General features: G+C 37.8%; 3 protein-coding genes, 1 long non-coding RNA gene and 1 pseudogene across 11 annotated transcripts in view; 3 read left to right on the top strand and 2 right to left on the bottom strand.

Annotated features, from left to right (window-relative positions):
• LOC145480022 (uncharacterized) overlaps positions 1–3,116 on the top strand; it is a 5,582-nt gene extending 2,466 nt beyond the window's left edge. Inside the window, exons 1-2 of the mRNA XM_081458518.1 lie at positions 1–2,663; positions 2,714–3,116. The exon at positions 1–2,663 is cut by the window's left edge and continues 2,466 nt beyond it. The gene's annotated coding sequence lies outside the window, so the exon portion shown is untranslated. The remainder of the gene's footprint in view (positions 2,664–2,713) is intronic.
• Positions 1–9,086, bottom strand: part of LOC145480048 (uncharacterized) — a 13,567-nt gene extending 4,481 nt beyond the window's left edge. For 3 of the 4 annotated variants that reach the window (XR_014048500.1, XR_014048501.1, XR_014048499.1), the window contains exons 1-2: positions 8,836–9,086; positions 3,110–3,190 (exon numbers count right to left, since the gene is read on the bottom strand). This is a non-coding gene — a long non-coding RNA (uncharacterized LOC145480048). The remainder of the gene's footprint in view (positions 1–3,109; positions 3,191–8,835) is intronic. The other variant, XR_014048502.1, reaches the window with a different exon arrangement.
• Positions 1–13,438, top strand: part of LOC145480044 (uncharacterized) — a 137,847-nt gene that overhangs the window by 63,609 nt on the left and 60,800 nt on the right. The window lies entirely within an intron of this gene.
• Positions 1–13,438, bottom strand: part of LOC145480087 (uncharacterized) — a 337,189-nt pseudogene that overhangs the window by 288,799 nt on the left and 34,952 nt on the right. The gene's annotated exons all lie outside the window — the stretch shown is intronic.
• LOC145480036 (uncharacterized) overlaps positions 9,118–13,438 on the top strand; it is a 67,742-nt gene continuing 63,421 nt past the window's right edge. For all 4 annotated transcript variants that reach the window (XM_081458533.1, XM_081458531.1, XM_081458530.1 and 1 more), the window contains exon 1: positions 9,118–9,377. In XM_081458533.1, the coding sequence (XP_081314659.1) occupies positions 9,296–9,377 (82 nt within the window). In that variant the 5' untranslated portion in view covers positions 9,118–9,295. The remainder of the gene's footprint in view (positions 9,378–13,438) is intronic.

Raw genomic sequence — 13,438 nt, 5'->3', positions numbered from 1 at the left:
TCCTGTACTTTCTTTGTTGTGTTGTTTGTAATATTGTTAATACTCTGGTTCTGGTTTCAAGGCACTTCAATGAACTGTTCAGACATCACTTACTTCCAGTATGAGATGAAGTAATAAAGTACATGTCATTTTTGGTCTAGGACATTGATGGGGATTCCTGGACAGGCTCCCAGAGGAGCTCCCATCTGCTTTCAAAATTATATCATTAGGCTAGCAAAACTAGTGCCAGTCCCAAACCCCACATTAGAATTTAAAATCCTTAAACTTATCGTCTTGTTGTTATTGGGATAAGATGTTCTAGGTTCCGAGCTACTGTGTCTGAAACACCTCACAAGATTAGAAGCCACAGATTTAGGAAAGCCATTCCCTAACAGGAACGTTTTAATCATTGTTCTTTGTTTCTGAAAGAGAGAGTCTATTTCACATGTACGAGAAGCCTGGTGCAACAAGGCTCTAACCCAAGCCATTTTGCGAAGTCAACGTTCATGACTAGAAAACAAGACATTCTGTCCAGTGTGATTCCTATAAATGTCACTGGATGTTCTTTTCAGAGAAATGTTAAAGTTAATTTGGCTAACAATTCCTTTCTATTTAAATGTATGTTGCTTGAAAATTAGGACCTGGTGGCCCTGGATGCAATTTGAGTTTTTCTGTAATTTTGAAAAGTCAAGCCCCACTGTTTGTTATTGTATCAAAAGGATAACACCATTCGTATCATGGTTATTCTGTTGATTCCATTTCATCATTATTAAGGTGGTTCTGCAGTTATTCTGGACACACTCACCCCTGTCAACGTTTGCAACATAAATTTTGGGGCTTTGAAGCGTTGGTTAAGAAATTTTGGGAAATATTTTGTCTTTCACTCGGTGATAATGTTACTTAATAGCATTTACTGGGGATAATATTTTTATTCTTACTGGTGTTTGACTGGACCCCATTTTTTGGACAACAACACTACCAGTAAAAAAAATTTTGCTGGCATACTTTAACTCAATTTCTGGAACCAGCTTATTTTGACTTAATACAAACCATGCCCAAGTTTCGGGGAAATCATTTGAGCAGAAGTTCGGAAGTATTAAGTCAAAGACATGTAAACTCAACTCTAACATTCACTGAAAGTTTCTACATATTGACTCTCATTTCCGAAACAAGCCATGAACCCAAATTTTGTGAGAAGCTTGCTCCAAAGCTTGCTAAATCAAAGTGGCTGGTTGATTAGTGATCGTGCGAACCATAAAAAGCATTAATCCCTAGTTCTCAAAACACTATAACCTCCTTGAATTTTCAAAGATGCATTTTGCAACAGTATTTGGAAATAACTTTTGTGTCAAAGTTTTTCCACACAAATTGCATGGTACTGCAATATTTTGGCTACAAGTTTTACTGTTGTGACTCAAAAAGACATGGAGCACTGTTGTCAGGATTGTAAGCTACTCCCTGACTGATCTCTGGTGAGGCAGAGAAGCAGTTTAATTACTCTATGATTACAAATACAAAATGGGTACTACAGGTACAGGCTGAGCCATCTTTTTGCAGTTCCTTAATGTATGGTTAAAAAGACAATTATTAATAATAACAATAACAATAAATAAAAAAAGCAATATTAAAAACAACAACAACGATGACAACAAAAATAATAACAATAATATTAATGATAATAATGTGCTTCAGGGCATGAATTATGTTTTCATTCATGACAATTGGTTCATCGTATTTGACCAGTGAAAGTGCTTCACTGGGTCTATTTGTCAGAAAAGTGGAGTCTCATCAAAATGGTGGGCACAGTTCGTGGATGTTTAAAATCTTGTGAGGGATGTGCTCTATGACTGAGTAATCACCCAATGAATCACTGTTGCAACACCAAAACAAGAAGGCAAGTTTATAAAAAAGTTGAGCATTTCTGCAAGTTGAAATTTTCTCATGAGTGCTAATGGGCAATTAAAGTCTACTAGGTATGCAACTAAAAAGACACATGGGGAACCAAAAAAACAGAACTATAGTTACCCAAAGGGCAAATTAGCAAGAAAGCTAGTGTCGAACACTGCATTAATAGCCATCAAGCTCATTCTAAGAGCTTTGCGACATCCAAAAGTTTCTTTACTCTGCCTCCTCAACTCCTCAACCTCTCTTAATTCATTTATGTTTGCTGTGCCCCAAACCATCGCAGGAAAGAAAGTGAGTGCTTTGCAGGCTGTAAGTATACATGTAGAATACAGTAGGGGCAATTGTACATGTATGGTTTACCAGTTTTGTCATTTAAGTGCTGTTGGTTACTTTGTAAATGGCACTTCAAAAGTTAAGGTTGTTATTTGCTAACAGAGAAAGCTCAACTTGCTACTAGCTGTCTTGTCCACAGCTTCTGGGGTGTTAAATAAGAGTCACAACAAAGAATAGAAAAAATATGTGCACGCAACAAATCCTTAAGTAGCTACATATGATATGCAAATATCTTCTGTGTAACATGCAGCAAAAATTGCTTGTATCACTGCCATACATCTATACCTTGACCTATAAATTATAATCCACAGAACCTCCTAAACTACTGGTAAGTTGAGAATTTTATTTTATATCAATTTTAAAAACATTACTTTTTTCTAGTGGGGACAATGGGTTGTTGACTAGTTTAATGGATACACAAGGATATTAAGCTATGCATTAAAATGGTACTGTACAATCACTTCTTCCTTAAGATTTTGAAACTCCATCTACTAAGCACTCTCTGTGCTAAATTTTAAGCCTTCATAGCAGGGATGAAAAGGAATTAAAATTAGAAACTGGCTAATTTATCCAGCTTCGAAGAAGATGTGTTTTGAAAAATAATAGCCAAAACTATAAGTTGGCTTTCTCTAACACATTTGGTTTGCAATGTTCTTCTTAGTATTGCTGGAGTACTTAGTGTACAAGAAAAAACTCATAAGCTAACCAGATATTGAAGCATAATATAAGTTAGGACATAAGCTCTAAAATTCTTGAGAAAGTGCTGCCATTACAATTAAGACCCATTTACGTACAGGTAACAAAAAAATGAATTATTTTGGCAAGACACAACTCTAAAAAAGTTATCAACACATGGCAACTGATACATATCATAGTAACAGCTGATGCTCACCATCCCTAGTCCCTTCTCTACTAAGACTTTCTTCGGTTTGTGTATGTTTTCCCTCATCCAACCCATGATGATCATCCATTACTGCAAAATAGAAATTCAAAGCATTGTTAATAAACACAAAATCACACAAATGCAATTATATTTTACGTTAGACTGACTGTTTTAAAAAAACATACAGCCTTGAAGATTAAAAGCTGTTCCTCAGAAAAGGGAAATTTAAAGGAAAACAAATTTCAATCAGAAACAACTGCAAGAGTATGACTATCTTATCAAGACCTAGGTTTTTAGTCTATTTCAACTGACAGTGAAACCAAAACAGAACACACTGAATCTCTAGTTGCAAAGTTTAGCTGGTGAAAACTACATCATATTTACCAAGTGATAAAAGACATCATTGAGAACAAAAATACAAGTAGATAAACAAACCGTTTTCCCCTTCTTTAATTGTTTTTACATTAAAAAAAACAAAAAAACCCAAGTATCCAAAAACATGAATAAATTCTCCAGAAGATAACAAGAAAGGCAATGTTCCTCACACAAGAGCTGACACAAAGAGATAATGGCAATGTCACCTAATGAAGACATGACAAGGCATTGGCATGTATCCCTATTATGTACTAATTGGACCAGCCACATAGAAAAGGAACCCTAGGCGAGCACTTCTTGAAGCAGCCTCACATGATGACTATATACACTGTGTGTCTACAAAACATTGCTTCATAACAAACAGCTTAAAGGTAGCCAGTCAACAAAAGAGGAAAAGAAGAAAAGGAGGACAAACAACCCTGACCTTTACTGGTGATTCCTTAGCACTATATTGCGAACCCTTCAAGTGCAGAATTTTACACTTATTCAATAGCATCAAGTGGGAGGCGCGGTGGCCTCATGGTTAGTGCGCTCGTCTCCGGATCGAGCGGTCCGGGTTCGAGCCTGGGCCGGAGACATTGTGTTGTGTTCTTGGGCAAAACACTTTACTCTCACAGTGCCTCTCTCCACCCAGGTGTATAAATGGGTACCAGCGAACTTAATGCTGGGGGTAACCCTGCGATGGACTAGCATCCCATCCAGGGGGGAGTAGAAATACTCCTAGTCGCTTCATGCTACAGAAACCGGGATAAGCTCCGGCCTGGTGGGCCACTTGGCTCGTATGCAGACTTAATAGCATCAAAAACAAAATGATCACTCGTGGACATAAATTAAGACCTTAAAATCCAACAACTTGAGGAATGCTTTGATTGTATGTCATTTGGATTATTTAGATTCTTTTGCCTAAGTTGTTTATTATGTTGTTCCTTGTGCTCAAAATGTCATGTATGCCTATCAAAGTTCATAAAAAAAAACTGTACCTTCCAGCCACCACAAAATGTAACATGGAGTGATAAAATACACGAATAGTACTATTTATAAGACCTGGCAAAATAGGGTAAGACTGGTACATCATATGGAAAGATTTCCGTATAACCCCATACATTTATTATGCATGCAGAATTATTAATTATGTATGCGCTCTATTGTTTTTGAAGACAAAAGGAATTCCCGAGGGTATTGAATATATACATTGATAATTACTACTTACTGTATGAATAAAAGAGGATCTCGTTGCGCGCTTTTGCACGCTGTCTTTTCGCTGATTCTCTTCTTCCCCTAGCTCCATTCTTCTCTCTTTTTCTTCTCCATATTATCCAGGCTCATTGCGCATTTTTTTTCCTTTTTAGTGCAGAGTGCACTATTGGGATGGTTATGGGGGTTGCCTGCCGCTAAGGAACTAAGGCGCTATGGCGCTAAGGTGTAAACTTTAATGTTTGTTTAATTAATTAATTTCAATTAATTAATTAGTCTAGAGGCAAGGAAGTAATGGGAGTAGGGTGGGAAAGGTACATGTGTACTCTACGTAAAACACATTCCATCGCCGTCGCTTAACTTTGAACATCGCAAAGCTATATATTTGTTTCAGCTAACCCCTTGCTCTCCTTGTGGTACCATTCTCCTTAGAACAAAACTAATTTGCCCTAAACGCATGCGTAGATTAGTTAGGGTTCGTGGCTTCTATATTAGGTGAAGGATACATTGCATACGGAATCACGCACAAATGTTGAGTGGTTTTCCTTATGGTAGAGCTCAACATGTAAGACGCATGCGTTCTAGCATTGTTAGTGTTATACACTATCTTTACACGCAGTATTTTATATATCGTGGCATGTGACCAAGGACGGCAGTTATTTTTCAGGTAGCGCCAGTTGTCCCTTTTTATTGCAAAAGTGAAACGTTACTGTGGCTGCGTAGCTTTTAGAGTTACAAACAGGTCGGTTCAACAAATATCATCTGCTGTTTTCAATCTACAATAGTGTGCTTGTCAGAGTTCAAATATATTGCTTCTCCTTAGCGACTTGTTTATTTCTTGCCTTAATTGTGTCTGTAAGAGAGACCAAAAAGTTCTCAAGTTAGTGGCGTTAATACTCCGCAAACTGTGAATTTGTAACAAAAGAGACCAGGAAAATGCTCAAATATTGCTGCAGACGCCGTGGCACCTGATGAAAGCACAAATTAATTTAATCAGTCTTTGAGGAGACTCATTCATATCGGCCAAGTAGCGCTGTTTATCTTCAATACTTTCGTTGAAAAGCTTCTCAGCCATCAATATCGTTGTGCGTTAATTTTGAATTGTTTTATTGTTCACAACAAAGGTGGCAACAGAAAAAGAAAGTGGTATTTCGTGACTATCTGATAATTAAATTAGTTCTTGTTCATCGGTAAAAATTTGCATTTTTAGTAAAACATCGTCTCTGTTCCGTTTCTTCATCACTACATTAGATATTTAACTTTCTTTCATTTATCTCCAAAAACAAGGACATCTTCCGTATGTTTTGGAGAAAACGGGGGTTTCATATTACATGGCTTTGTGAGGAAAACAAAAGTATCAAGTTACAAAGTTGGCGTGAAGAGCTAAATTGTCACGTTTGCTGCTTCAGCGTATTGTTGAATTTAAAATGAACAAAAATCAACTTAAAGCACCAGTAGTAATTAATTTGTGCGTAATGTTTGGACCTTGAATGAAAATACAACCTTGAAACATACACACTGCAAAGGGGAAAAGCCGTAGCAGACTACCAAGGTAGACACAAACCGGAAGTGAACCGAGTAGGGGTGAGTACTTATGGGACTACTGTACCAGAGCTATCAATTGCGCTCTGCACTATCTGAGATTGTCTCACTAGTTTACCTTGTACCCCTGCAGGTCTCGAACCACTTACCTTTCGCATACCTCTCGCTTACCAGTTTCTCTTCCACACCACTACACTACGAGGTTCAGTTGAGAATTTGCACTCGAAAAATCATTTTTATTTTACTTCACTCGTTCCCATTGCCAAAAATTTACATTACAATTGAATTATTCCTCTGTTTAAAGCATGTTTCACGCTGCACGAAAACACGCATTGCATGTTTTTATCACTAGCTCCCTAGTGAATATAAAGGGGATGATTTATTTCTTTCTCCCTGTTGCCTCTACTCTCTTGTCATTTACAGTTTACTGTTTTTATAGGAATGTCTTCTCTAAATTTTTTTAAACTGTGTAAAATTTTGGCGGATCACAATCAGTGCATACAGTGGTGCAAGGAACACAACCTGCTCACGTCGTCAGTTATGTGTCCACGGGAAAATTGTAGCAATACATTGACATGGACACGACAAGCTTCATCGCGAGATGGGTTCGAATGGCGGTGTTCGAGAAGAAAATGCAATGGCATGGCATCAATGCACCAGAACTCATGGTTTTCGGGAAGCAGGCTGTCCATTGAAAAAATATTAGCCCTAACGTATGCTTGGGCGCACAAATTTACTATTACTCAAGCAGTGCACGAGACCTCACTAGATGACGAAACCACGTCAACAGAAACGGTGATAGATTGGTATAACTATTGCCGAGAGGTTTGTGCCGACAGAATAATGAATCATCATGCGGGGCAAATAGGCGGACCAGGTAAGACTGTGGCGATTGACGAGTCCAAGTTTGGCAAAACGAAGTACAACCGCGGTCGCTGCATTGAAGGACAGTGGGTCTTTGGCGGCATCTGCCGCAAGACCAAGGCCTGCTTTCTTGTTCCGGTAGCGCAAAGGGATAAAGACACACTCTTGCCCATAATACGCGCCCACATATTGCCGGGGACACGCGTGATGAGCGACATGTGGAAAGCTTACGATTGCCTAAAAGACGAGGGCTATCACGGTCATCTCACAGTTAACCACAGCCTAAACTTCGTAGACCCAGACACACCCAGCGCATTGAAAATACATGGTGGGGAGTCAAACGAAGTACGCCTTGTACAGGAACATCCAAAGATCTCTTTGAAAGCTACCTACAGGAATGGATGTGGCGTAAGCGCTATGGAGATGATCCTTTTGGAAACATTATCAAGCATATCGCCAACTTGTACGAAGTGCGCAAAGATGCGTAAATTGTTCCTCGTACCACTGTATGCACTGTTCATGATCTGATCGCCACTTCATGGAGGAAAAAAACAAAATACACAGCTTCATCGCATGGGTCTGAACTTGAGGAAGGAAATCAAGGGGAAAAAACGCTGAGAGACGCGACAGGTAAGCTATAATTTTTATTTCACTTTGTTTACATTTACGAAATTAGTATAATAGTGGCTAACCCGCTCAACAGATTATCGCTAACTGCAAGCAGCTGGTTTTGCTTAGGCCTAAAGCAGTATTTTTAAGCTTTTTTAAACTAGCGAACAGGTCTAAATCGCTATTATTTTAAGCAGTTTTAAGCCTGCGTTCAGTTTAAAAATACGGTAAATGCGGCCCAAATTATGATATTTCGCATCGGATGTCCGTAATTTAGACCTAAAACTCGAGAAATTATTCTAAGTCTCCAAGAAATCGTTCCATTTTTGCGTATTTTAGATAGAAAATTGGAAAAAAAAATCTAAGTCTAAAAGTATAAGTCTCAAAGGAGCGCTATTGTTTAGTTAAACAAAGAACTGTATGCATAATAAATGTATGGCGTTATACGGAAATCTTGCCCATCATATCTCTTTTGCAAGCATGGTGACCTATTTTAATTTATTTTTAGAGACTGTGCTTGGTAGCGAACATTCAGGGAAATGTATTGTACATTTGTTTTCATGATTGTGCCCAGGAGATTACTTTAAGCTTACTTTAAAATCGGTAGAAATCATTCCCAATACTGATAGAAGGAAAGAAATATCACACAAAATAAAGGCTCGAAAGTTCGAACTGTCATAAGAATGGTAAACTCGATTTCTTGACATCCTGAACTAAACTCAAATTTCTTGAACTGTGACCAATTTCAATCCTTGCAATCCTGCACTTTATTTCGAAACTACTGTTTTTGCTTTGCTCTATAGCATTTTCTGTCCAACTAAGCTGTATATATATTTGGTGCCATTTGGCGATAGTGCCATGTGGCGAAGGTGGTAATAAGTTGAGTGAAAATTTGCTCTGTCGGCATGACAGTGTTTCTTTATGCCCTTGACGGAGGCAGATCTTAATTGCAAAATGCAAAACACAACAGTGTGGACTATACAAACTAGTACCAGCTTAGTTCGTGCCGCTTGAAAGCAACACGATCAACAATACTTAGATTGCTGATGAACATGTCGAAATGGCTTCGTAAACTTGAACCATTTGAAATTACTCACTCCATTACTACAAACAACATAATACAATACGCTACACTTCACAAAGCTTCTTACCGACAATATTAAGCTTCAAAGGCAGCTGTAAATGTGTTTCGGAGCCTGCAGAAAGATCCGGTAAAACACCCTCGCGATAAAAGTCACAATCGATAGGTTTCGAGCTTTCACCTGGCAAACACCGTCCCGTCCCCTAGTAAAATAACCTCAGAGGACACGGTCACAACGCATTTTCATTGGAAGAAACAACAACACATACAATTGGTCAAAAGGTGTCAGACATGTCTGCCACGCAGGACGAAAGTGCAACGCTACAAGTACTGTTTTACTAACTTACGTCACTGAAATCAATTGACCGTGAAGGCCTGGGAGAAAGCCGACACTCCTGGGTTTTCGTCGCAAAATCGGGAATCGTTTGAGGTCGGATCACTTCGGGTCTCGTGAGGTCAGGTGAGAAAATTTCGCTCAAACGTTTTCTTGTCTCACTGGGCCTCACTGTCTTTTGTCTAGGCCTCAAAACATGAGTACCCTTAATGACTTATTTGAGCAGATTATACAGTCAGAGGAGAGGATCCGAAAACGTTTCGCCAAACTTCGTAATGGTTAGTAAGCTTTAATTAAGTGCCTTAAGTTACGCTTAAGCGTAAGTCTCTACCATATGCTTAAATGTCGACATGGACACGAGTGATCTCGAGTGTTTTGCTGGAAAATAGACTTAAGCTTAATTAAGCTTACATGAGCTTGTTACTTTAGTTAGGTTATGACCATTGTTAAATTTTATTTTTATTGACCTTATCACGGTTTTCGACGCCATCTTGACGGGTAGGCAAAGCGGTCAGAAATTACAGTGTTTGTATGGGAATCCGATGGCAAATAACCTTAACTTCTTGCAAAATCGAATTTTGCAAAAAATAAAACTACTAGGTGGAAGATTGTATTTACGAAGTTTGAAGGATCTAGCTCAGCTAGAATACGCTTAGTTAATTTTTCTAATTTTCCATGAATTTGTCTGTAAATTTGTCTGGGTATAAAATGCGGTTCGATTTCCTGGAAAAAACTGGATCAAGGATCAGTTCAAAATAAATCAAATTAATTAATAGACATGATTGATTTTGACCATAACCCTAAGTGGGTATAGGGCCAGATAGACATGATTGACTGCTCCCTCACGGGACTCAGTCAAGATCTCTCTCAAGATGTCTCTCAGTCCGCAAATGATCCCAGGACCGCAAATGATCCTGGACAGCAAATGATCCCAGACCGGAAAGGATCCCCGATAGGGACCGCAAATGATCCTGACTAAAAAATAAGAAATGGCATGGAAGGTGGGATGGTGTGGATAGAGAATTGGCATACGTGAATACCGATGTTTTTATTAAGGCCATCTTATAATTATAATGGCTTACAACTTGCTTTTTTTTCATACTTTCGACTAAATTTTGTTGCTAACTACGATATTATGACTATCGCCACTCAATCATCAAAACACGACTTGGCTTGCATTTCTTGCTTGGCTTGCATTTTCTTTTGACAAGGTAGCTGTTTAGTAGATGTTTGATACTATTGCCACTGGGATTTCGAGAATGTTTACAAGTATGTGTTTTTCCAAGACTTCTAATTCAATAGGTCGTCTTCATGTGACGTGTTTTTATCCTCATCAGGCATAAGAGGCAGTATATCTTATATCTGTTATATCTATATCTTATATCTGTTTACAATTAGCGTGCTTCGTTTGGAAACCAGAGCATTTTGAATTTCAGGGTTATGGAGGTTGTGTAACACAAGGCTATGATCAAGTTTCTTGAAAAATGTATACTTATCTCATGACTTTGAGCATTTTTAGAAGTTAGAGCATTAGGAAAAGTGTTTATGTAAATACTTGTTTGTTTAGTACTGGTAATCAGTTACCTAGAAAGCCAAAGTAAGTTCCAGATGTTTACACTATATTCCGGCCACAATATTGGTGTACCACGGATGTATACCAACATGGTGTTTTCTTACTGGGCTCTGTAAATTTCTGGGAAACATTTACGACAAATTTCTGAAGTTTGGGGAAATGCACAGGCATAAGACTTGGAGAAGTGTCTTATTTAGTTATCTTCTATAGCATACATCACAATTTCTTAGCTTATTCCATTGGTTGGTTTTCGATTTATTATTTTTTTTTATTGCGTGACAGTGAAAACAATCTATACCGTTCAAAGGACAAAACAGTAACTGTGGAATATTTTTTTGTAAAATGATAAAACATGTTTTTTAGTTCATAATTTTTGTACATGTTCTCACCTTCCTCTGATATAAATCCATGCCATTTCTTATCTTTTGATTGGAGTCATTTGTGGTCCAATATGGGGATCATTTGCAGTCCGGAATCATTTGTTGTCCTGGAATCATATGCGGACCCGTACATCTCTCGTCTGCTTAAGCGAAAATAAGAGAAAATAAGAGAAAATAAGTGAAATTGGCACAATTATGATAAGTATGATAAATACGAATATCCTAAATACTGAAAAACCTGTACTACTTTGCGGAAGTGCCAATTTTCGCCTACGCACTAGCTCTGAACTACTTCTACGTCATCGAAATCATTGCAGATTTTTTAAGCACTGCTGCTTTGCAAACCATGCTTAAACATGGAGTGATCCTATATAACAAGGCTGAGATGTTCAGCCTGCCAATCACAAATCCCAAGCGACGACCAATGATCCCATTTGATTCGCTTATTCACTCAGGTCTAATTTTAGCACGTTGCCACAAAATTCTGGAGAGCGACGGGTGTAATTTTCTGTTTCATTTTACAAGTAAGCAATGGCTTTTGAACTAAATGAACAATAGCTTCAGGAGAAGAGTCATATTAACAAAGAAAATTGACTTTTTTAAATTTTAACTTCATAATTTTTGAAAACCTTTCATATGAATTCGAGCTGTTCACTCAAATTTATAAAATGCTGTGGCTAGTTCTTTTGATGCCAGAGTGTCTTTGCTCCTTCAATGATTAACGCAGTTGAGAAATAAGTTTGGAAACTCAAACTCGTAAATAAAAGCCAGGTACAAGCAGAATGCGAAGGTAATATATTTTATCTACAGTAATATGGTTATTCTTCAGCCAGTTACCTAAATGAGATTCCATAAGGTGAACATTGGCTGCTGTTTTACTCTTGCTGCTAAACTTCAGTCGGCCTTTTACGAAGGCAATTTTTGTTTTTATCACATTCAGCCATGAGCAGTCCTTCTCCTTTCTAACGTCAATATTCAGGCAAAATCTCACTTTGCCATTTTCAAGTTCTCTTGTTTCTTCATAGTACTTTTGGTTTCCAATTTCTTTGCTCTGAAGATAGAAACATTTGAGGAATAACTCAGCGTTGTTCAATTTGCATTTTGTTTGCACCATCATAACGCTCATAAATCTGAATAATTTTAAACATCCCACCAAAATCCATCTGTGTCCAAGATCTTGTACAAGATTTGTTTTCGTTCTCGGCATGCTGCGATAAATGGAATCAGATAGCTCGTTGATTGCAGGCATCAGCTTAATGATATTTTAGTTTGGTAGCAAAATTTGAATGTTCTGTAAAGTGACGCGGATAATTCATCGTTTTTGTTCTTCCGAAGGCATCTTCTAAAGTGTTAATATGAGTTTTATTTTCACTCTATTTTTGTTACTCACCTTATGCTATTCTACATAAATGACTCTGTTGTTTTAACGAGAAAAACGCTATTTCCCCACGACTTCTATGTTATACGACTGTTGTTTCGGCTTTTCACCATTGCAAAAAAAAAGCCAACAAAGTGCTTCAAAGGTGGCGTGTCCTTGCCTTTTATAGGATCGCTCCGTGTTTAAGGTGGCTGAGCACAGTTTTTGATACCTGTTTCATTCACCTTTTTCTCTAAGACCGTTGATCCTTTGGCTGCCAAAATGGCAGCAAGCAAGTTAACACAAACTTTAGTTTTTTGATAGTTAAGCTGACGTATGTGCCATTACCATGGCAACATGAATAAATATAAACAGGCCTTTAAAATCAGTTTTGTTTATTTGCAGAAAATCTAGTCATTAGATTTTCTTTATAATTTGCATGCAACAAGCTTGTAACGATGCTCACAAGTTAACACTATTGTAGTAATAATTTAACAGAGCGATCTTTAATTATCCCTTGTTGAAGGTTCACTGGGTTATCTAGAATTTCCTTTGTTAAAGTTCAATTTTTTTCAAAACTCCAGTTCCGTGAAATTCTAATGAGTGGTTCCCGAGAAATAGGCATATTTCTGAGAAAGCTATTTACCATTCAATCGCACTTTTTCAACTTACTGCGCTTGCGCTGCATTTAACTGGATTCTTTTGGTAACAAAGAAAAAGCTGAGTCATTTCTAACATACCTTTGTAATGAAAGACTAAAACCATCAGTACACTGTGTTCAATTATGAAGAAAAATAATACAGATAGCGTGGGCATTGAGCAAATAAACTGATTGCTGTATTGATGCCAAGATTGTTTTTTCGCAATCCTTGTGTGCGCACTGAATTGCATTCGCAAGAGCGCACGTGAAAACTGTCTTCTGCCACCTTAACCGTTGGTGCAGGTCCCCTGTTCAAGCTGTTGAGAAACAGAGAATGATAATACTAATAGTAATAATAGTAATAGTAATGATAATATTAGATTTATATA

This window comes from Orbicella franksi, chromosome 2 (genome assembly GCF_964199315.1).
Source record: "Orbicella franksi chromosome 2, jaOrbFran1.1, whole genome shotgun sequence".
NCBI classification, from domain to species: domain Eukaryota; kingdom Metazoa; phylum Cnidaria; class Anthozoa; order Scleractinia; family Merulinidae; genus Orbicella; species Orbicella franksi.
The sequence above is the reverse complement of the archived record's forward strand: the minus strand, read 5'-3'. Positions and strand labels throughout refer to the sequence as shown.